Source organism: Cyclopterus lumpus, chromosome 7 (genome assembly GCF_009769545.1).
Source record: "Cyclopterus lumpus isolate fCycLum1 chromosome 7, fCycLum1.pri, whole genome shotgun sequence".
In the NCBI taxonomy this organism is placed as follows: domain Eukaryota; kingdom Metazoa; phylum Chordata; class Actinopteri; order Perciformes; family Cyclopteridae; genus Cyclopterus; species Cyclopterus lumpus.
The window spans coordinates 18593863-18618165 of record NC_046972.1 but is presented as its reverse complement, the minus strand read 5'-3'; the positions used below and the strand labels follow the sequence as shown (position 1 = coordinate 18618165).

At 41.0% G+C, this 24303-nt stretch overlaps 3 protein-coding genes across 7 annotated transcripts; 1 reads left to right on the top strand and 2 right to left on the bottom strand.

Moving 5' to 3' along the window:
- Positions 1-1394: 1394 nt before the first annotated feature.
- tuba5 (tubulin alpha 5) lies at positions 1395-4891 on the bottom strand. The gene is given in 9 exon segments (XM_034537809.1): positions 1395-1445; positions 1448-1705; positions 1756-1816; positions 1818-1873; positions 1876-2136; positions 2138-2371; positions 2702-2850; positions 3752-3941; positions 4820-4891. Coding segments are annotated over 9 exon segments (1332 nt in total).
- Positions 4892-5353: 462 nt separating this feature from the next.
- Positions 5354-13255, bottom strand: LOC117733086 (kelch-like protein 12). Of its 5 annotated transcripts, none has more exons than XM_034536446.1 (12): positions 12682-13255; positions 11649-11875; positions 10992-11145; positions 10066-10283; positions 9102-9251; positions 8873-8987; positions 8664-8770; positions 8382-8577; positions 8107-8265; positions 7750-7848; positions 7479-7665; positions 5354-6325 (listed from the first exon to the last, which is right to left on the bottom strand). In XM_034536446.1, the coding sequence occupies exons 2-12, from the start codon at positions 11829-11831 to the stop codon at positions 6199-6201; spliced, it is 1695 nt and encodes a 564-aa protein (XP_034392337.1). In that variant the 5' UTR covers positions 11832-11875; positions 12682-13255; the 3' UTR covers positions 5354-6198. The 5 variants fall into 5 exon arrangements, with proteins under 5 accessions (XP_034392337.1, XP_034392334.1, XP_034392335.1 ...); XM_034536443.1 differs by having other exon boundaries at positions 13000-13255; XM_034536444.1 differs by having other exon boundaries at positions 13006-13255.
- Positions 13256-13291: 36 nt separating this feature from the next.
- Positions 13292-20968, top strand: LOC117733088 (tyrosine-protein phosphatase non-receptor type 1-like). Its single transcript, XM_034536448.1, has 9 exons — positions 13292-13597; positions 14525-14615; positions 15693-15793; positions 16599-16697; positions 16811-16948; positions 17105-17314; positions 17516-17677; positions 17810-17970; positions 18886-20968. The coding sequence occupies exons 1-9, from the start codon at positions 13541-13543 to the stop codon at positions 19172-19174; spliced, it is 1308 nt and encodes a 435-aa protein (XP_034392339.1). The 5' UTR covers positions 13292-13540; the 3' UTR covers positions 19175-20968.
- The last annotated feature ends 3335 nt before the right edge of the window (positions 20969-24303 follow it).

Below are 24303 nucleotides of genomic sequence, written 5' to 3'. Positions count from 1 at the left end.
TGCTCTATCTAATAACACCCTCAAATGTGTCCGTCGCATAGGCAACGTCAGCTCTATGCCGCAGCCTAAAATCTTCATCTAGTGAAGATTATCTTCTAGATTCTTGATATTTTCCACTTCACCGCCGCAGCACAAAACATTGCACGTAATTCTGAAAGCGTTACAAACTATTTCTCTCCCCGTACTGTTAAGGAATAGTACATTATAATATGTAAAACAAGTCTCTTCTTTGTAGAACGTCTACTGTTTACACTTTACACGCGGATGAATACGTTCAGGTGACACCTTCACGGCTGCCGGGACTCGTTGTTTAAATAGGCCGTCTGTGCAGTTTGATTGGATGCTTCTCTTGGTTCTATAACATCTGCTGCTGCACAACCACAAGGCTCTCCGTCAGCTGATGTCATGGAAAATAAAACTGGTATATTTTGATATAGTTCAGGGTCATAAAACTACGTATGGGAGACTTGGAACCGAAAGCTCGTCATTTTAGTAAATATGTAATGTATATAATGTATCAAATGGCCTACTTAAGTAAAAGTAGCAATATCACACAATACAAATACATAACTGCAAGTAAAATTCCTCCTTTCCTAAATTTGACTTAAGTTATATATTTTTTAGCAACATAATGTACAAAGTAAAAGTACTCAACATGCAGAACAGCCTCTGCCAGTGTTATTGTTGTATTATTCATTAATTAATATGTAATTGGTACTTTAATGTTGTAACTTAGCTAATTTGGACTACTTCACATACTGTTGGGCATCATATTTAATAAATGATCAGATCATTTTTATGTAAAATTTGAATCTAAAAAGTAACTAGTAACTTTATAGTATTATAAATGTAGGGAAGTAAAAAGTATATTTTCCTCTGAAATGTAGTGGAGTAGAAGTATAAAGTAGCATAAAATGGATTTGCTCAAGTAAAGCACAAGTACATCAAATGTATACTAAAGTAGTTTGTCACCTTGGTATCCTCCATCAAGACCTGTCATCCTCAACGTTGTGTAGACATGTGTTACCTGCGGTTCTTCAAGCTAAGCTAAGCTCAAATGTATTTCTTAGATGAAGTATTAATTTTATATTTCTTCCACTGAATATACTCACCTTTCAGACTTGTGTTCACCGAATGGATTTGTAATGGGGTCGTGGTGGTGACCGAGTGTCGTCTTTAACAACTGTAACATCCTGCATCCCCAACAAGTTTCACCACACACTTTATTTCAAAGCACAATTCAACATTTAGCAGTCTGTCTTCTTAATCTCAATCTGATGTTAAAAATAAATGACAGTGAGAAAGATAATTTGATTAACTCCAGTTTAGAAGATACACAGAATAGATATGAAATCGTTATCGCATCAGTACAGGATAAAGTATCCGTCACAGCCTCACAAGGTTCGGTATTCTTGGCCTTCGTCGTCATTTTCAGAATCGGGGCTTATTCAGCTCCAACCTCCTCATAATCCTTCTCCAGAGCTGCCATGTCCTCTCTGGCCTCAGAGAACTCTCCCTCCTCCATACCTTCACCCACATACCAGTGAACAAAGGCACGCTTAGCGTACATCAGATCAAAATTGTGGTCAAGTCGAGCCCAGGCCTCTGCAATAGCAGTGGTGTTGCTCAGCATGCACACAGCCCTCTGGACCTTGGCCAGGTCTCCACCAGGAACTACAGTGGGCGGCTGGTAGTTGATGCCAACCTGTTGAGACGAAGAGAATGATCAGAAAGATGAAAAATGTCAAGCGGCACTTCCTTGGTTTTTCTATCTGGGATGGCAGCGTTTACTTCCTTGGGGACGACATTACCTCGCCATGTACTTGCCGTGACGAGGGTCACACTTGACCATCTGATTGGTTGGTTGGCTCAAATCAGGCGTTGGTGATCTCGGTCAGTCAGCTGCTCGTGGTACGCCCTCTCAGCTGAGATAAGGGGCGAGTAGGTGACCAGACGGAAGTGGATACGTGGAAACGGGACCAGTTTGGTCTGGAACTCCATCAGTTCGACATTGAGGTCTCCATCAAAACGAAGGGAGGCAGCGATAGAGGAAACAATCTGACCGATCAATCTGTTAAAGTTAACATAACTAGGACTCTCAATGTCCATGTTGCGACGACAGATATCGAAGATGGCCTTCGTTCTCGACCATGAAGGCACAGTCAGAGTGCTCCAGAGTGGTGTGGGTGGTCAGGATGGCTTTGTAGGGCTCCACCACAGCGGTGGAAACCTGGGGAGCTGGGTAGATGGAGAACTCCAGCTTCTTGCCGTAGTTGACAGACAGACACTCCATCAGCAGAGAGGTGAAACCAGAGCCACCGCCGAAGCTGTGGAAGACCAGGAAGCCCTGAAGGCCGGTGCACTGGTCTGACTGAGGGAAGAGAAAAGGACACGACAGACTGTTAAAGTAATAATTTTGCAAAAAGCACTTGTTCTTGCAGAGAGTTAAATGAGAAGATTGATAGATACCACTCACATTTGTCAAATAGATATTAAGCTACAGCAGCTTAGCTTAGTTTAGCTTAGCACTGGACTGGAAATGACTAGCCTGGCATGCTAGCTGTTTCCAGTCTGGACCGTGAGAGTGGATCTTCTCATCTACCTCTCTGCAAGTGATGCGTGTAATGAGCAAAATGTTGCTTAATGTGATGCAGAAAGGTGACATGTTAGCTAATGTATGAGCTTCATAGGTATTATGGACCATTTTACTAACACGCTCCATGACTCCGTCAATGATCTCTTTCCCGATGGTGTAATGGCCTCGAGCGTAATTGTTGGCTGCATCCTCCTTTCCAGAGATCAGCTGCTCGGTGTGGAAAAGCTTGTTGTACTTTCCAATTCTTACTTCATCTGAAAAGAAAGTTTTCATTCATAAAGTTTAATAAGATCAATTGCAAAGTACAGCTGAGGTTGATGGGAATGCCATTAGTTTTGCAGGTATTTAGTCATTGACATATTAAATACATTTACATTTTGACCTGATGATGGCGCTAGAGGAAAAGGTACAGGACAACCAAAGTCTTTAGGATTCTCTTGGCACCACGAATGAATATTGAGGTAAATTTAATGCAAATCAATTCAAATCAAATCAAAGTTGTGAAGGCTTTTTAATAAATGAAAACAATGTCAACCTACTGGCCGAGAAGAAAACTTAAATATTTGTGTTAAAGTTTTGTAAAAATTCAGGTTAAGAAAAATAGATTAATGAAATTCAGATACTAGTAATAAATTAATTTTAGATGTTTATTATAGTTGGTTATGGACTTTACACAGTTATGGCCTTTTCTTACTTACATATTCATCAGCTCAGTGTACAAAAATGCAAAACGGTCTGATGATCCAATACATTATGAATTTGTGCTGTTTTTACATTTGTTAAGAGTAAAACATTTTAATACAGAATGGGAACACGTATGTTGAGTCATATTTGTAAGACACAAGTGTAAATTCAAGTTTGAAATATGAACTTCAATATATACAAAAAGAGGCTCTTCTGGAGGGTCTGAGGATGAAGCTTTGGCTGAGTGACTCATTAAACTATCAACACCCGCAGTTTTAGACATATACATAATAATTTGAGCCTTTACACTTGAGAACCTATTTGTATATTAACACAAACTGCCATATTAATGTGATCCATGCTGCCAGAGGTTTGGTGAGGTTCTGGATACAACTTGTGTCCAGCACAGATAAAGAAGGTAAAAACCGCTGCAGAAAAGTGAGATACATATTTCAAAACCATTTATCTCACCATGTTTACTGAGTTTATTTGTCTGTCTGCAAGGCTCCAAACAGGCCAAGACCTTCCTCTGCACTGATCTGGGACCAGTGCCGTGGCTCCACCGACCAGCGCTGCTCCTGATACTGCAGACGGTGTGTTTCTTCAGCTCGAGGAGAGAGGGAGGCGGGAGGACTTTGACAGTCCTCTGGCATAAAGTGTGCTGTGAGGTGGGAAATGATGCATATGATGATTTCAGAACGTAACAGAAACCTAAAATAATCTGGTGGACATATGATTACAAATAGGGATAGTTGTGCCATTTTGATTTTGTAAAGTTCATTAACTTATAACTTATATTTTTTTATTCAGATTTTGTGGGAGACATGAAGCTCTGGAAATGTAATTGTGAAAATGAATTTAATTGGTTTCGTTTGAAAATAGGTTATTACTGATGGATTTTAATGTTGTAGCAGTTGAAGTGGGACTAATGACTAATCTAAGGTCCACAAACAGTGCAGCATTCTACCAGATGATAGGTTTAATCTTGATGGGTAACAAGTAACTCTAGCTGTCAAATAAATGTGGCCAAGTAGAAATATTAAGTATTATTAAATGTTAATACCTCAAATTACACTCAAGTAGATGTAATTAGTTATTTTCCACCTATAAAATCATGCAGGTTTTTCAGTTAGAAGTTAGCAAAATAGGTTATATACAGATATCTGTATATTATCATCCTTTAATCTTAAAAATGTTACATATAAGTACAGAAGATGGTGAAATGTGTTTATTATTTGGTGAACGTGTAAACTTCCTTCCTATTAAATCTTATTTTTTCCTTTGATCAACAGAGACAGACTAAACTTCTGTTTGTTTAATCATTATTCACATGGTGTCTTTAGGAAAAGTATCAGACAAAACTTCACCTTGATAAAAACTGAGGTAACTCTTCTCCATGGTGAAATATTTCAGCAGCATTGTTAGTTCAGTGCACATACCGACGAGCTTGTGGAATCCAGGCGTGAGATGTCGCGTTCACCGGAAAAGGATGGAGGTGAGGTCACAGTGACTTTGACCACTAAATTCTAATCAGTTCACCTTCAGAGTCAAAGTGGATGTTTTTAACCAGATGGGATTCCCTAAAGAAGGTGTTCCTGAGATATCAGTCATGAGAATCAGGCATACGACCCAAAAAACATAATGCCTAAAAAAAAAAAAAAAGGAAGCACAAAAAGTGTTTGACAAATTAAAACTTTTGACCTGCTGTGCTGGATGCAACGTCTGAGGATCACAAATGTCATTTGGGTTTATTCTGAAAGGAACATTCATGTTTCATTGCATTTCATTTCAATAGTTGAGCCACAAATATCAACCTCATGGTGTCAAACAGCCATCGTACGAAGGCTAATTAGTAATCGGGTGCCAGGTTTTTTTAGTTTCCTAAAATGGACACATTAAAGTTGCACGGGGATAAAATGGAAATGTCTACCTTGTTTTAGTTTGTTGAATCTGCTGCTTCGAGTGGCACGTCGTCAAGCTGACTCAGCTTGACGACGTGTGAAGCGAACATGCAGCGTTTTGTCTCTCTGCATCACTTATCAGGAGTTTACAGACCGAGAAGATGAAACGGGCCAGTTCTCAGTGCGTTTATTCACTTCCCAGGCAACAATGATGTGAGGACTTTGTGTCCTTCGTGTACATTCCCAGATTTATAAGTGCAGGAAGAAAACAAATTAAAATAGAAATCACATGCACCTCATATTTATTACATTTTTCTTTTTAGGGACAAAATAATCAAAGTCAACTGGTACAATTCAGTCATTTTCTAAAACAATATTGATCTCTAAATGTATATTTTGAGAGCAACAATAAGTATTAAACCTTCTGTATGAAATCTAAAAGCACTGTTTACAGAAGGAATTACAAAAAGGGTTGAATTACTGACCCCATTAATGACCTCGCAAATGCCAAATGGGTACACTCGATAATAAGCCAATGACCTGTCACTGTGATCAAAGTCAAATGGGAGGCAACACGGATGTCCACTGTTTGATGTAGGCCAAAGTCATAAGGCATATAGCAGCAACCGGAGTATAAATTAACTCCATCTTTTTCTGTTTTTACGATGAGTAGAAATATATTGCACTTTGAAGACAAACTGAAAAAATAATCTCACAGGTAACGACAGCAACAAGTACCACCGAAGGGTCATGCAGGTGGTGATGGGCTCTTCGGAGGCCTCTTTTGGAGGTGACCTCTACCTCTGCTGTTGCACAGTCCGACTGTCGAAGGGTTGACCATCCATCAGATAAGGCAGCCAAAACTGCTGCACCGATTCTTTTTCGTTGTTGAGAGTAACCATTTGCATACTAGCAAACAAACGTCTTCCTTTGTTTGGCTCTGTTTTAGTGGTATTTTAGCAAAGTCTAGCTGCCTGTCCTCCCGTCTGCTTTTCCTCTTGTGGTTCTTGGCAAAGATCACTTTTCTCGTAGAACACAGACGCCGGCGTCGCACCGCTGCGTCGCCATCGAAGTGACGACCTCCCAGAAATCGATGACCGGGTCGTAACATTCAATGCTGCTGAGGAGAGAGTTCCCATCGTATCTGGAGGCAGAGAGATGCGAGACAAACGGAGATGAACGGAGAGTTTTTAACCGCGATAAAGCAGCGCCGCAGGTATCCAGATAAACTTTATGAGTTATCGGATAACAAGAGAAAAGTGTTGGAATACAGTTGCAACTAATTTCAGTTTTAAACATCTTAAGGGAGAGGTTCACAATGTTATTAAATCTGTCTTGAAACAATAATGAAGTGCTCATTTGGACACTGAAACAGGTTTTGCTTGCTGTAATAATTTCTCCCGTTGATAATACTCATTATCTATTATCTTATTACTAATCCATTAAGAGATCCATTTCTAAAGTGATATGGGACAAAATCCTAAAGTGCAGAAATATATTCAAAAGTGTATCTGAAGACAAATCAAGTGAGGCTCTTCCAAATTGCCTATTTTTGCTAGTACCCGCTCACCGCAGCTCAATGAGAAATACTGTGCAGGGTTACTTATGCTACGAAAAGTGGCCAAAATCAATTTTATTTAATTTCTTCTTCTTATACACGGGACTCCAATCTGTTTTTTATTTTCAGTGTAAACAGTAAAAAGAAAAAAAAAGAAAAGAAAAAAAAATCACATGATCTGTTCTGCGCTGTGAAGAGACAGCTACATTTGCAGATTTGATGAAGGCATTTACGCTACGAAGTAATCTACCAGGAATGTGCTCTTGCATGTATTTGATTGGCCAATGCTATGACTTGCCAGGTCAGCATTTCTTTATTACCGGCACACACCCGACCCGTTATCAATCAATCCGCAACCCCCGATGAGCACAAATTGCATCACCGCCTGATGATGCTAAGAGTTGAGCCTGGTTCAATCGTTTTCCCTTGTTGTGTGTTCTCCCTGGACCGCGTTGCCCCGCCGTGGTGTAAAGATCCTCCTGCCAGTTGAATTGCCGTGGCAAAATACCAGCAATAAAGTTGCACTTGATTTGGCTTCCCATTAGCTTTGGTTAAACTATCGTGCAGTCATGTTGCTACGAGGATATCAGTCATGTTGCTACGAGGATATCATTCAGGGAGAGGAGGAATGATGACCAAGAAGTCTCTCAACATTCCTGAAGCATTGAAGTTTCCTACTGAGATTAACTTGAAAACATTAAAACCCACCGTCACAGAAAGAAGGGACATTCTTTCTTACCCGGCGACGGCGTAGAGACGTCCTCTGAGGACGGTTGCACCGACGTAACATCGAGGCGTCGACATACTGGCTACAGTGGTCCAATAGTCTGTCCTGATGTTGTAGACCTCGACGGAGTCGAGGTGTGAAACACCATCAAACCCTCCCACGACGTAGATGTGGTCGTTGAGTAAAGCCACACCAGCGCCTGAAAGCAGTCGGAAGGTCTCAGATAAAAAGCAACACACACAGTAAGATGGAATATTTGGCTGCATTCTGTTTGCTTACCTACCTGACCGCTTGGTGGCCATAGGTGTAACACTTGTCCAGTGGCCCGTGTGCGGGTCATACCGCTCCACTGAATTCAGGATATTTAATCCATCATATCCACCTATGAGGAAATACAAGGGGAGTGTAAAACGACACGTCTATTGACGCAAAAGGGCCAAATATTCCCACTTCTCATTTGTTAGTATTATCTGATTTTCTTTGTCTTATGCGAAAGTGAATTACATTTATTTGGGTTTTGAACTACAGATGAAAAATAGCCTCTTGGCTAACTCTGGCACATTTACAGAAATGTTTATATTAATGTGCACTGTCCCTTATTAAATAAACAATAAATAAATAAAAAAGACAAAATACGTACCTAGACAGTATATAAGTCCACTCGCCACCACTAGACCAGCTCCTTCTCTTGCTGTCTGCATATCTCCCAGCATGCTCCACTGGTCAATGTTAGGGTCGTATCGCTCCATGCTGGTGTGACGCCGGCTGCCATCGAAGCCACCAGCAACATAGATCATGTCTGTCATGAGTCGAGCAAGATACAAACAAGATATGATGTACCTTTCTGAGAGATAAGAAATCATTCGCAGGCAGGAAGCATCGCTGAAGGTGCGAGTCATACAGAAGCACGCTCACCTCCGAGTGTCGTGGCTCCAGCGAGGCCACGCCGCACATTCATGGTGGCGACGGTGTACCAAACGCCGTCCTCGTCCGCCGTGTAGTCCAGGCACTCCACGGAGCTGAGCCTCGACCGGCCATCGTAGCCTCCGATCACATACACCCGGTCGTGGAGAGACACCGTGGCGACGTAACGCCTTTTCCTTGCAATGTTCTACTCAAGACACACCGGTCTGTATTAGCCAAACTCGCTGGGATGAAAAACATTACAGTGCTCTCTTTGAAATATTCAATACTTACAGGAAGGGAGCTCCATTCCTGTGTTTTCGGATCATATTTCTCAACTATGTCTATTGGCGATTGCTGGCTGCCAAACCCCCCGATAACCAACAGGACTTCTTTGGCACCTGAAAGGACCCATAAATCACGTTTACCATCACTGTCCATTACAGAGCGGTTACATAGAAAACAATCTTATAGCCAAATTGCTACTAAAAAAGGATTCCCACCTAATCTAGTTTGTGTGCGTGGGCCCTGCATCTCACTCCTCAGCTCCGGTCTTAAGTGGAATTTCTTGGCTTCATCAACAAGGTCTCGACATGGCAGGCTACACCGAATGAGGGGCTACAACATGTCAAAACTTGCATAATTATGGTGGTAACTGTGATAAACACTTCCAACACATAATCCAAGCTGGCCGTATGATTACACAACAACAATGTGCGTCGCCTGGCTCACCTCGGCATCGATGACATCTGTAATGTAGCGGGGGGTCAGGAGCGGCATTCGAACGAACTGGAGCAAGTCTGGCAGGTAGGGCTCTCGCTCTTTTCGGTTGTGTTTGACCCAGTTTAACACGGCTTCAAAGACCGGCTCCTCCGAGTCCACCTACAAACAGACGGCACATACAGTTAGAGGAGTTACAGCTACGTTTAAGCACGTAAATCATCCACACTCACAACCACTCTTATCATTGATTGATCAGCAATTGCAATTATTTGTGTCATTGCAAAGGCACAACGTGCAACGATGCCGTCTGCTGGAGGTGAAACAAGCCATGAGTTTCTCACACGAGGAAGACAACATAAAGGTTTTACGGAGGGAAAATTATTCGTGACAGTGATTTACATGTTTGGTCTAGTTTTAACACAAATGTCAATTAGAGAGATGCGATGATCTATAAATCAAAAGCTAAGATGAAATAAATTAGGATAATCCTTTATTAGTCCCGCAGTGGGGACATTTACAGGATTACTGCAGCAAAGGGGTAAAGTGTATGATTTGTGGTAAAGTGTGTCACTTGTATGATAATAACTATGTCCTCACAAAGCAAGGTATGTGGTTAGAAACAGAAATTTCCTGAGTACAAGGGCAAACTTAAATCAGTTTTTCCTTCACTGCAATTTCTTTGTCAGCTCAATCCACAAAAGTGAATGGAATTAAGAAGAGGTGGGAGGGGCTGAGATTACAGCAGGTTGGCGCTTGCTTTTCTCTTTTCACACCGTTTGAAACACAATACGAAAGCTGTGAAAGTCAGTCAACACTAAACAATTTGAGTCAAGTTGCTTTTCAGGCACGTTACTGCATGTGTCATTGTGGAGTCAGGTATTTCAAATAACATATAGTTTTCATAGTTCTCAGTGACCACAGACGGTACAACTGACGATACGGTTTAAAACCTCACAACATCCGGTTTTCATACCTGGATTTCATCACATTTTGTGAGCTTTTCAACTTCTGCCTGGCTGAGCAGCATGTACTCCTCATGCTGAACCACCTCAGAGAAATGCTTCTGGGAAAAGAGCTCGGCTGCCTGCATCAGGTCGAGGCAATTGTGAGTTTCGGCAAAGTCACGAATACCCAGGCAGTTGGTGGGATCAAGCTGACTCTCCAAAAAGTCACAGCATGCTCTTTTCACCCCTGAGGAAAACAAAGACACATATGTATACGTGTGAATGAACGCACGCACATTCATATTCAGCCAAATCTTGATAGACAAGATTCTAATGTCATTCAACAACTCTTAATTTGGAAATGCCGAGGACGTTTCATTTCAAAAGTGGGATTCTGTAGGATTAACTTAATTAAATGTCAGACTTTTTGAGACCTTTTAAAATAACACGTAGATGCAATTTATTACCCGTTACAAGTGGCGAGAATAATTTATTACACCCCCTTTTTAATACTTCTAAAATGGATAGAAGAATCGACCAATTTTAAATGATTAATTAATTTAAGTTTTTGCTAAAAAGGTCATATTTGACAATGAACTCCCTGGTTTGCTACAGGTCTGATGGTGCAGACTGAAACTCCACTAACAAAGATTTAACAACCTTTTTAAAAAAAAAAACTTTTAGTTTAAAAAGGTGAAGAGCATCTCTCAAAAGCCCGCAATCAAATGCAAAACCATTTTATAACTAACGATACTGTACAGCAGGCAAGATACAATATTTATGACTTTGGCAAATTCATATTTTTTACTTTTTAATACCTTCTAAGACTTTTTATTTGGGGAAACTGAAATTCTTGCAGATCTGCAGATACCCTCTGCCTATACTCATAACGATATCAGCTGGCTTAGGCAAACACTTCTCAAATAAAAGGTACAGCCGGAACTTCTCAACCTACCTTTGAGCTGCAGTAAGCATGCTGCAGGGAGCAGTTCTTGTACATTCTCCACTGTGACTAGTACAGTCTCTGTGTACACAAAGTCCAACAAGATATCCATAGTCGCTGCAGTGAGCCCCTGAATGTCCACAAAAGATTTCCCCTTCTCTGCAAGCTGCAGAGCCACAGAGACAGAGACAATGACAATAAACATCTCATTTAGGGATTAGGGATCTGCATTGGGTATTATCTATAATTCTCTCGTTAACTGCGTCGTAAAAGAAAAAACACTGCCTTATTCTTCATATGCGTTTACTATCTATCTCCTCAGTTGCTCTTCCTGGGGCTTATAACATTTTGTCCTTGTTAAAGTTCTTTATGGGGAAATCAAGAGTCTAGGGACAGAGGATTCCGTATGCTGGACTGATTGTACAGCTCTTGAGGCACATGTTGTGATTTGTGATAATGGACAAAAAAAAAAAATGGACTTGGAAAAAAAAGAAAAGAAGAGTGAATAGTAAATAGATCATTTTCAACCATTTGTACCTTTTCCATGCCTGAGAACATATATTGTTCTACTCTTGAATTTGATCAAATTTCATGTAACATTCCATGGAGAGGTAAATAATAGTAACAATTCAACATATTACTAAGCACTCAAAACTGTTTTAGTATTACCTCACTGGTGAACATGGCACAGAAGTAGTCGCTGCAGGCGGCCAAGACAATCCGGTGAGCGGGAAAATCGGTGTTCTCCACCCTCAGAGTGATATCACAGAGTGTGTTGCTCTTGCGAAGCGAGTTCATGGCATTGAGGATGGATTTGGCATGGGAGTTGGTCATGATGTCTTTGGGAGCCATGCTGCCTGGAGAATCTCTCAAGGATCTCAAACTACTCCAGGAATCTAAAATGGAAAGATACATTTTGTTGAGAATCACAACAGTTTTTAAATTGTTATTATCATAGTCACCCTTCACTTTATAGTTTGAACATGCAGCACTTAAGGTATTTGCCATCCTTTCTAGATGTGTGCATTAAATGGGTGTATAATGCATTAAATGGGTGTATAATGGGAGGGATTCAAGCTTGTGTTGCATGCGGACAGAAACCATGGCTATTTTTAGGTGTGACAAGTTAGAAAGTCCGAGAAACAAAGATGTAAAGTATATTCAAGTACTGAACTTCAGTACTATTTTGCAGTATTGAAGTTTATGCTTAATTTTAGTATTTCCAATTCATTTTAGAGGATAACATTAAACATTATCGCAATTTATGAAATTTTTCTGATCGCTGTAGTCAGCAGAATAAGATTTGTCTTACAAATCATATCGAAAACTAATACAAACTATTTCAATAACAGGTCTTTCAATTTAAAACGTACACACATACTTGTTTTTATGCAACAACAAAAATGGACTGTTACTTTACTTACATTTTTGAATGCAGGACTTTAACTTTGAATTGAGTAATTCGGCATTGTGGTTTTGCTAATGCAACTTACCGTTAAAAGATTTGAATACTTTTTCCACCACTGGGAGGCAATTACTATAGCTACACATTAGCAAGCAGCAGCCAGCGACAGCTGAGGGCTAACGCCAACGCTAGACAACAACTAGGAAAACACAGGCATATAAAGTGAGCCGATGGCCGGTGGGAGACAACATACGAAGCGACACACACAGGAGAACTTGTCAAGAATGTGTATAATACCTGTCGCAGCTGTAAAGCCGATTCAACACCTCTAGCTAAGTTGCGTTGCTAGCTAACGCTAGTAGCACCAAAGTCCCTTGTCCCAGTTCCTGCTGTCAGTCACACTGTCTGGAGAAAATAACTGAACTACAGCTAATCCATGATGACCTTTGATGGGTCACGCTGTGCGCCGCCTGCTCGAAGACATTTACGTCTAGAATGCCCCCAAAATAATATCATATCATCCCTGGCACGAGTTTTATCCAGCTAGAACATTTCGTTGACTAAACTGCAGCAGGTCACAGCAACAGAGACTCCACAGATTGGACGTAAACAGACCATTACTTGAGGGGTTGCGTGCGCGCTCCCGGAGCCCTGGACGCGTCACGTTCCCACACGCAAGATGCCTTCCGCTCGTCATCGCCGGTTTGTCCGTAAAGCTGCCGTGTGGGACTTGGTAAAAGTGACTATTTCCTACAAATAAAGTTACATAATTCTGCTTTCATGAGGACATTCAAATCCAGATCTACACCCGGAAAACCCGGCGCGGATTTCAACCTCTTAAACACAAACACGCACGCACGCACGCACGCACGCACGCACGCACGCACGCACGCACGCACGCACGCACGCCCCTGGAGGCCGGCGGCTCCACGGTGGAGGAGGAGCCAGCGGCGTGTTTCCGCTAACTCCAGGCCGACAGAGGTAGCTCGGTAATCTACGCCGTCGTACTGAGAATTACAGGATATTGACGGAACAATCGGCAGCTATTGCGGGACAGTTTGAGGGTACACTTTGTTCAATCGGCGGGGAGCTGCGGTTCGCCATTTCTGGAGAAGAAGAAGAAGAAGAAGAAGGAGTGGCAGCTGGACTGTCAGCAATGGAAGCCGAGTTTCGGGAAATCGATGAAAACGGGAGTTGGAACGCCATCTACCAGGTAGGTAGGACCTCTCCGGCGAGATCAAGGTGGAAATGGTCCGCCGGTGAAGCGGCCGCTTTTTAGGCCAAATTATAGCCAGTGCACACGAGTTTGCAGCGTCGCTGCTCCCCGTTTAATGTTTGTTTTAAGCCTCTACTTTAGTCGTTCCGCCTGCTCGGATCATTCCGATGATTGATGTGTCTGCCTGGGTCTCCGGGCGAGCAGCACCCCCCCTCCCATATTTACCAAACTGTTATATTATTGTACATTTAATACACATTGTACATCGAGTCCGTGTTGGAAAAAAAGTATTCAGGTATTTGTCTTGAGTAAAAGCAGCAACATTGTGTTGCAAGTTAAAAGTCCTACATTCAAAAAAAGTGAAATTACCAAAGTATTAGCATCATAATATACTTGATGTAGAATAATATATAACCGGATTATGATTATTGATGCATTATTGTGTAAGCACCACCACTGTTGCAGCATGGTAAATGTGGAGCTAATTTCAACTACTGTTGAATGCTCAACACTGTACTTGAAGTACTTAAGTACATTCCATCACTGCCTTGGATTCTTTCTTTATGTTTTTTTCCACCGTTTCTTGCACAACATATCAAATAATTACAAATCAGTGTGGATCAGGTGTTATTATTCTATTTTCACAGTTGATTCAGTCATGTGGGTGCAATAAACCCATCACCCAGTACACACACCCACACACATGAGTAGGACCCTTTTAGGGAGTTGAACGTTTTTGTTGTTTTGTTTTTAGAATTCATAGAATTGTTTTTCAATAAAGGAAGGAACAACCCCCCTCAAGATCCTTAACAGTATTCAGCTTTAAAGCATCTGTCAGCCACAGAGACACAGTATGCACCATGTTACATCAGACCTTTTAATGTCAATGTTATGTTATGTTCTGTTATTTTTATTTTGCCACAGGAGATTCGCCAGCAGTCATGTGAACTCCCATGCAAAGTTGCCAAATTGCCTGAAAACAAGAATCGGAATCGTTACAGAGATGTTAGCCCATGTAAGTAGCTCTTCTATCTGACTGATTGCACTGAACTGAGCAGTTTTGAAATTTCCTTTTTAAATTTATGACGGCTATGTAATCTGCTATTTCATTTCCAAACATCATCCAGTGGTGACTTATTGTCTGAAGTTACAGCAGCCGAGTCTTCCACAGTTGAGTGTAATACAAACAGCTTACTGCTGTTTGACCTCAGTCATTTGAAATAACACAATGTCAGTATTACACAATATGCAGAGGGTTGCGTCACTGGATCGACATCATAAAGGATGTGACGTCCAGCTCATAGCTTTTGGTCTCTTTACTGTGAATTTAATAAGGTTAATAATCATCTTTACATAAAACCAATTTGTGTCGGCTGGCTTTTATATAATCTTCAATGACATTTAACAACATCGGTGTAAATGTACCGTGTTAACGCACAATTAGACGAATAATAAAACACATAAGTACAACGTGAAGTTGCAATAATAAAAGAAAATGAATCACACCAATTTGTCCCAATAATCATTAACCAACAATGCAGTCTGAGCATTTTACACACTATAAAACAAGTTTCGAGTGGATCATCAATCGGTTCATATCTTAGTAGATTTTATTCACATTTTAAGCACGATTTAAAAGAAATACTACTTATTTTCTCCTCTAATCGTACAAGTTATTCTTTCCAGCACTTTGTAAACATAAGAAGCGCATTATTTAAGTACATTTAATTGTTATTATATATCTATTATGCACAGCGAGGCCCACAGACCCCGCTGCTTTGAACTATTCATTACTCAGCGTAGTCCAGTGTTTGAAATTAATTATTATTTAACAAAAATGTTTTTTTTTTCAATAACGTCACAATTCAACAGCTGAACTGCGTCGTTTCCTCTTCTTCACGCTGAATAATAAATGCAAATACCTACTGTGAATGTGCCATCAAGTGTGTAAACTTCTGTGTTTTGTTTAAAGACAGACTCGTCATGTGTCCCCAGCAGCTTAGTCAGTCTGATCTGTCGTCCCCTGAGGGTTGTGACCGTTTAAAAACATCCAGGCTTGTTTTCATGTTTCTTCTTTTCATCCTCTCCTAAGTTGACCACAGCAGAATATGTCTGCAGCTTGGAACCAATGACTACATTAATGCCAGCCTAATAACAGTAGAAGAGGCACAGAGGAAATATATCCTCACTCAGGTAAGCAAGATTCAGGACGCTCCTCTGTACAGCGATGATCCACCCTTTATTCAGAAATCATACCTGTTATTACGTGATATTGGACAATATTTAATTATACTTGTGAACGACCATGATGCAAGTATTGCATCATGGTAATTATTATTATTATTATTATGCGGAAGGAAGTGGGTGATAGTACTACCTGTGCTTTGAAGCATTCAAGGGAAGACTTCATTATGAAGAGAGGGATTTAGTCTGCCTTCATTGATACATATGAGAGATGGGGTGGACAAATTAATAGAAACACCTGTCGGTGTGACGCGCTACAATTCAACAGCAGCACAAACTACATCCTCAAAAATGTTCATAGAGTTGACATCTCTTAAACAGTTTCAACAAAAACGGAACATCATAACCTTCATGAAGGTTAGACGTCTTGCAGCTGTACTTAATAAACTGGCAACTGATTGAAAACGTTTAACAAATGGTTTACAACATAGGATAATTATTAATGCATTTGTCAATGACCACATCCTCCCGTGGGAACGCACACGTGGAGGCTGGTGGATAAAGAAGATAATAAATGACAGTGTAGTAAGAAACGGGTGTAATAAAGTAAAAATAATCTTTACAGGAGGAATTACAATTTCTGACAAATTCTTTCATATTTATATATATATAATAATAAAAAATGTAAAGAATAGTAGTATGCTCAGCAATCTCAAATGCTTTGCTGAGATCTATAAATAGATGCACTGGTTTGTTTTTAGTTTTACTGAGAATCAAATCTACTCTTCTGACACAACAGTCATTCTTTGTTTAGGGACCCCTTCCAAATACATGTGGCAACTTCTGGGAGATGGTGTGGGAGCAGAGGACCCACGGGGTCGTGATGCTGAACCGAGTCATCGAGAAAGGATCTGTAAGCGGTGGCTTCTTTCCTCACATTGTCACTCGGTTGTTTGCCCCATAACCTTGTTGCTTTTCTCTTTCGGTTATGCGTAATGTGCACCTTTTTTGTTGTTTTTGTTTTAGGTCAAATGTGCCCAATATTGGCCACACAGAGAAGAGAGAGATGCTATCTTTGAAGATGGCAATTTTAAGCTCACCCTCATTTCAGAAGACATCAAGTCTTACTATACAGTCCGTCAGCTGGAGCTGAAGAATCTGTCGGTACGTTTTCTTTCCTTCTTTTTCTTCTCTTCGTAGTTCTTTTTCTGTGCGTGTAAAAGTAGACACGGCGTGACCATTGTTTATGCTCCGTGCCTCCATCCTGGTCTCTTCTATGGGCTTTTAATTGTCCCTTGCATGTCTTATCATCCTTTACAGACCGATGAGACTCGTGAGGTTTTACATTTTCACTACACCACCTGGCCTGACTTCGGGGTACCAGAGTCTCCTGCCTCCTTCCTCAACTTCCTGTTCAAGGTGCAGAAGTCGGGCTGTCTGAATTCTGACCAGGGACCAGTGGTGGTGCACTGCAGCGCCGGCATCGGGCGCTCTGGGACCTTTTGTCTCGTGGACACGTGCCTGTTATTGGTCTGTACAGAAATCTGGATGTCATATCTTTCTGTCTGCAAAAATAGAGCAACACAACATTCCTTGGTCATTGTTAAAGAAACCATTAATGAAGAGTGTCTGACTCCAGTGCTGTACAACTCCCCAATTAGAGTTATGAGCTCAACTTTGACTTAAAACCCGAGACTCTTGTGTACTGAGTGTGTTTGCTGTATTGTGCAGATGTCCAGCCGTAAGGACCCGTCTTCAGTTCGTATTCGTGACGTGCTGCTGGAGATGCGACGCTATCGCATGGGCTTGATTCAGACAGCAGATCAACTTCGATTCTCCTACCTCGCTGTCATTGAAGGTGCCAAGTACATCAAGGGAGATAAATCTCTGCAGGCAAGTCTCCCGTCTATTCTGCTCAAACTTCTTCTTTTCAATTTTAAGACAGTGATCAATTGGATATCATGTTAAGTACACGTTGTTTTAGTATTTTTGCAAATAAAAGTATTTTTTTCTTTTCTTCTCAAGGAGTCCTTGAAAGAGCTGTCAAACGAGGAAGATGATCCTCCAGAGTTCACCCCTCCGCCTCCGCTTCCTCCTCCCAGAGACCCTTACAACGGCAAAGTTGAGCCATCCTTCTTTCCTGAAAACGATGAGCTCCTCCAACAGATGGAGATCCGCAGTCTGGGGTAATCATTCAAATCATTTTATTAAAGTGTTTGTTTTTAGTTTGTCTATCATCGTTAGTGTCAACTTTAAAAGAGAGGGCAGGATTGGGTTGCAACAGCTTATTATAAGACCATCGTGCCGGCATTACATAGCAAGCAGCAAGCGTGGTGAAACACGCTTAAATTTGAGCCCAGGAGGCATCTGAGGCAGCAGGTATGACTTTGAATTTCTAGTAGCTGATAAGCAGACGGCACCAGGTGGTAGGAAGGCTGTGCCAAACTTTAATTTCATCACACCTTTTAGGTGTTTGCAGAAACATTAGAACTGTTTGTTTGGATTCAGCCACTACAAGCCAGGTTTAAAAAATGTGTTTATTGGTCTATTTTGTCTACAAAGCTGTTAGAACACATATTTTGTTGAGTGGCACACATAGCTCTCTACCAGTAAAGCTGACCAGTTGAACTGGTCGGGTTTCGGAGGACACCCTTCAACTACTAGTTTAGTTTCAAACTAGTGACTTAATTAATGAAGCCGGTTGCACCATTTAGACATTAACGTCTAATCGTAAAGATTTTAGTTACGTGTAAAGCAGTTGCTAGGAAACATCTGTAGTGCCGTCCAATCAAAATGTAAACAGTTGTGAAAATAAAATGTTGTGTTAATATCGTGGAACGTAAATGAGAATAATAATCCCCATTACATCCTTATTAGCAGGCGAGTGTTTGATTGTCGGGCAAATTAATCTAATCTCGACTAGTTTGTGTGTTGCAACCCATTTTAATTTAACCCATTATGTTTGAACTCTGAGGGAGCCGGTGCTACTGGCTCCAGGACTTTGTCAAGTAAAAACTTAATCTCCCAACTGTTATATAACCACTTAATAAAACCAAACTGCTCGGAGACATTAAAGCTTTACTCGGCCCTCCTCTCTTCAGGTCCTCACAAGAGCCGGAGCTGCGAAAGAGGAACATTGCTGCCCCCGAGCCTCCTCCCGGTGGTGATGATCAGCTCCATGGCCACATTGGGACCGAAGATCACGACTCCAAAGCGCCAATGAAATCCCAGCAGCAGGAGATGGAGGAGCAGGAGTTGCCCGAGGCAGCGGAGCCGCCAAAGGAAAGCTCTCCTGAGCCGGGGACCTGGTCCCCTCTACTAACCAACGTGTGCCTGTGCACGGCACTGGCCCTCAGTGCTTACGTCTGTTATCGAGCCTGTTTCCACTGATGTCTGTCCCGCCGCCTCCTTTTTTGTTGCTCTCTGTCTCTCCACTGATGTTGGCCAACCGGCCTGCTTCGACTTTGGGTTTACTCGACGAGTGATCGGATTATTTGGACTTCAGCAGATTCAGGTTCACTCGTTTATTTTACAAATGCAGTGCGAAGGGGTCGGCTTGTTGGGAAGAACAGGCCACCAATCCTCATTACCCACCCAAACGTTCTTTCAATATGTCGACACGAATGCTCAGGGCCTTAGTTTTTTCAGGTGTCACGTCCCAAATATGCGTGCCAACTTAAACACAGACTCAACAGGCAATACATGTCTGTTGAGAGAAAAAGGGTTTGTTTTCACGCCCCTGTTCTGTGAACCAGGACGAATGGCTCGTCAGCCCATTTTTACTTGTGTCTCCTCTCTTATTTACCAAATGACACTTGTATGTGTTCTTCCATTTTAACTTGTACTAAGGCGTCCGTTAGGATTTCACATTTAATTTCCAACTTTTTTCTTTATATTGTCTCCACAAATGATCAGAAATCATAGAGCCAGATTTTTTTTTGACCTGAAACTTTTTTGTTTGTTTGTTGTGGTTCAATATTTAACCCGACAGTAAGGCGAAGGATGTGAAAGTAAGAGGGAAGCAACCCTGTGCCACTAGATAAGAGATGCATGCTGGGGCGGGCATTGGATTATCTGTCCTCACTGGTGGCCTGTGTAGGTCTGCAGGAGGCATGCCGAGTGTGTGTGTGTGTGTTTGTGTGTGGACATGTGCGCGAGTGGTAGTTAGTGGAGCTTTCTACTGATGCTTGAGTTAAATCTACTCTGTGAGAAATATTAATATAACATTTTTCAGTATGTGAGATGTAGACTGAGTTGCCTTCTGGTAGTTGATTCCCCGCTGCGTCTCTTTCTCCCTGTTGGCTCAACAGTGACACAGAAAAGTATTTTTGAAAAAAAAACAAAATGGTGCAGGCACAGGGCGGTTTGTCTCTTTCTCCATACGCGTGGCATTCACCAACGGACAGTGGTGATGAGGTAATAACACCTGGCCTTTGCCAGTCATTGTTTTCAGTCACTCTGGTTTAAATTGTGTGGAGGCTTTTCGTGCCAGGAGAATGTGTAACGAAACCCCGAATGACACCGTTGTATCTTTTACGCGTGTTAAGTTACACACAAGAATGCCAGCTTATTGAGACACAGAGTAGTTAACACCCGACTCTTTTCGCCAGCAATAAATAATACTTACTAATGTGTCACCCTTTACTTTGTCAAACACTTGAGTTTGAATGGGGAACCAGGGTCTTTTGAACAAACCAAAAATCAAGCACCAGCACAGGGATGAAAACAATACACTGTAGCAATGAACCGTTGTATATGCGTGGCCCTGAGCTGGCAATATTGTTTTGTATGATTCCATTTTTTTTTTTTTAAGCATGCTGCATTTGTGAATCAACAGGTTTGTCCTAAAAAAAGAGATTAGCTGAACTGCTAGCATTCAGTTTACCTTTGACAAAGTTCAGTTGACTGTCGGTCCGACAGCTGTACTTTTTCTTTAGAATGTATAAACGTCCTCAACAAGGACACACCCTTACTAGATATATATATATTTTTTTTTCAAATCAGGTTTCAATGTTCTGAGTTATTATTTTTTGTGTTCTGCTTTAGCAAGGGATTCAATCTCAGCACCCGTGCAGCCATCGCACCAGGTTTTTCCTGTTTTTCTACTTATGCTGAGCTCAAAAACATGTATTTTTTTATTTACATTTGTTGTTTTACTTTTTAAATAAACAAAAAAAACAAGTCTCCTGTTGATTTGTGCAGGTTTCTTTCAACACATTTACATCTCTAAACGCATTACAATTTCTCATTTCGAGACTGGTAATTGAGCATTTCACACACGACTGTATGATGGTTTATAACTGATGTGTAAAACATTAGTACATTATTTATTGATAATCATTAAAGCCGAACATTACTTACAACTTTAAAGTCCTTTACAAAGGATGCCAAAATATCTCGGAAGATGTCAGTAAATCTTCTAGTCGGAGTCAACGTTTTGTACTCTTGATCGTGCACTTTATATTTCCTTTATTATATTGAAGAAAACATATTCAACAATATAAGGACAGTGATGTCAGTACATTTACTTAAGTACTGTACATGGATACATTGTTGAGTTACTGTTTGTTTGACAGTTGTAGTTAATAGTTACTTAGCAGATTTAGATAATTATGACAACTAATTAATCAACTAAAAAATGATAATATATAATTATAATATTACACTGACCAGCAATACATATCAAATTTGCTCCACCCTTACCAGCTACAATATTGAAGTACTCATAATGCATCACTAACTAAATTATATCAGTATATCATATACTGTATATATTTTTTGTAAAACTTGATGTTTATACTCATGGTTTTGAATGCAGGGCATTTACTTGTAACATTATCTTTACACTCTGGTATTGCTACAATCTGAGTACATCTTCCAGCTTTGAGTATTGATAGTTATTTGCCTTCAGAGTCTGAATGAATTGTTTTAAAACCACCACCAGGTGACGCTGTTGTATTGTAAAACTAGCTGGTTCCTGACTTAACATGGAGCCTCTGCTTTTATTGCAGCCCACTCTTTCTAGCTTTCTGTATTGAACCAGGGTTTGCTCATCAATTACTTTTAATTGTACTTTCATTTACAGTAAATGGGAGTCACGAGTTACATGGCAGAACATAAACTGCCTTTTGTCTTTCAGGGGATTGTGACGTCGCATGCCACATATTGCTCTCATTTATTCATATTCTGTTGGCTTCCAACTGCACTGAGATGATTTTACATGGAAAATACTACTGCAGAACATAATAATACTCAACTATTATATTTATTCTGACAGTTTGTGGTGAAAACTTCCCAAAAATGTTAAAGTCCAAGTTCAGTTGAGGTCAACTTGAGTGTAAAAGACCAAAACAATAATGGTCAGTGAGCACTCAAGTGCGGAAGAACATTTCTTGACACATGCACTGCTTGAGTAAACTCCACCACACTGATATAGTACAGATGATTTGGCAACAGTCTTGGCGAGAACTTCCTGTTTGGGAAATAAGAGGCTCGTACGTGTTGTACAAGAATGCAACTTAAACAGAGTGAGTCAGAGCACTCCCAACCACTGCTCTCTGCTGACGTCAAGAGCTGGCAAGATGGAACACGATGCACTCATCTAGGAAAACTACAATCAAGGTGTGACCGAGGACCGGAAGTCTTCTTAAAGCCACAGTCGTGTCTCTTGAGACAACCGACCACCTGATCTGACAGTGTTGTCACATTACTTATTTTGAACGTATACATCACATCTACGCGTGTCCTCCACCAGAGCCCACACATGTCAGTGTCTGTGAATTAGATGAAATATTACTGCTCTTCAGAATATGGCAGTTTTGAAAAATGTCACAAATATCATAAGTGTACTCCGGTGCCTCCTTGCTCGGCCTAATTGTGCATAATGCTGACTCCACATTCACAATCGACCGAAAAGGATATCTGCCCTGCTGACTCTTCCAGCATGAGTCCTCGGCTTAGTTATTAACTTGGAACTTCCCAATAGCTGGCCAGCTGTGAGGGTGGGTGGGACGATCTTTGACTGTAAGTCTCCTTCGTAGCCTGCAGATCATTTGCACAAGGAGCCGAGCATGCATCAGGAAATTCCTGAATGTGAGGAGAGGCAGATTTTTTCCCAGTGTGACTCTGCAAAGTCTGAGTCACCATACACACCACAGTTGTTCAATGGAAGGTCGATACGAGGAAGTGTGAGTACTCTGTCAGGTGTACCGTGTCTCTTCATGCCCTTATCGTTTCAAAACTGGCAAAATATATAGTGAAATATAGTCAGCCCTCAGTATCGACCGGTGGTGGAATGCAACTCAATACATTTTCTGAAGTACTGTTTTTCAGTATGATTTTATACTGAAGGTATACATTTAGTAGAAGGCATTACATTTGAGTAACATATACTTCAATATACTAAATATGAGGCTACAGCCAGCAGCCGGTTAGCAGACTGTGGCTCGACTGGAAACGGGGAAACAGCTAGCGTGGCTGGGTTCAAAGGTGACAAAATCCACCTGTTTCCCAGTATCTCCAGTCTCTGTGCAAAGCTAAGCTCACTGGTTGTTCATATTTAGCATACAGACATGAGATTGGAATTGATCATTATAAAGAAGGATCTAGTTCGGGCTCCTGAAAAGCTTTCTAAACTTCTCCAATGGAAAAATTTAAATAACTGCTCAAGGCCCGAAACCGGTTTGAGTATTAAATGTGTGGCCCCTCAGATTTATCTTGTGACCCTTTGGAGGGGCCCAAACCCTAGGTTTCGAATCAGTAGATCAAACTATCCAACTGTATACACCTTCAATAACAGAAGCTCCATCTCAACCGGTTACAACGGTAAAATGCTACTTAGGTATTAACAATATAACATTGTGTTAATATATCACAAAGGATATCTTTCTGCAATACAATTACTTTCCCTTTTGATGATATCAGTGCAGTCTGCTGTTAATACCTCTGTACTTCAGTATGATTTGGAAAGCAGGACTTCTACTTGTAATGGAGTTCTTTAAATTGTCGTATTGGTACTTTAGTAAAAGATCTGTGTGCCTCTTTCCATTTAGTTCTCACTTAAACATGACATAGTCTTGTATCACAAGAATAAAACTGTGTTCCTAATCAATCAGCATGATCAATTTTTATTTTGCTACAGAATGAGTGTAGAAAAAAAACACACCGCTGTGTTGTTATCATTAAACTGCAGCCTCTATTTCATAGGCTGATGTCTTTGGTTGCGTCTGTAGAGACACTCGCCCGTGAGCAGTTCCTTTTCCTGTTCCTGTCCCCCCCCTGGCTGCTGCTGCTGTGGACACGTTGTCAGAGCAGACGCCGATGTGACATATCGTACTTTGCCTGTCATTGGCTAAGTTCATGCATATAGGTCATATCGTTAATACCAAGAGGTTGGAGCTGGTGCTTCCCCTTGGTTCAAAGCTTCCTCTCGCTGAACGCAGTAAGGAGTGATGACGTCGACGTTGACATGTGGTCCACATGTAAACAAAGCTTCCTCACCACAGATGTCCCCATGGTGT

Bases quoted from the DNA above. Each gene is read 5' to 3' on its own strand.
- LOC117733086 (XM_034536443.1), bottom strand. From the start codon at position 13,081: ATGACGAGCGGAAGGCATCTTGCGTGTGGGAACGTGACGCGTCCAGGG. The intron at 11,146-11,648 runs GTAATACTAAAA...GTGGCTCTGCAG, and splicing joins GTGCCATGTTCACCAGTGAG to CTTGCAGAGAAGGGGAAATC. The intron at 10,284-10,991 runs GTAGGTTGAGAA...TGTTTTCCTCAG, and splicing joins ATGCTTACTGCAGCTCAAAG to GGGTGAAAAGAGCATGCTGT.
- LOC117733088 (XM_034536448.1), top strand. From the start codon at position 13,541: ATGGAAGCCGAGTTTCGGGAAATCGATGAAAACGGGAGTTGGAACGCC. The intron at 15,794-16,598 runs GTAAGCAAGATT...TTCTTTGTTTAG, and splicing joins GGAAATATATCCTCACTCAG to GGACCCCTTCCAAATACATG. The intron at 16,698-16,810 runs GTAAGCGGTGGC...TTTTTGTTTTAG, and splicing joins GAGTCATCGAGAAAGGATCT to GTCAAATGTGCCCAATATTG.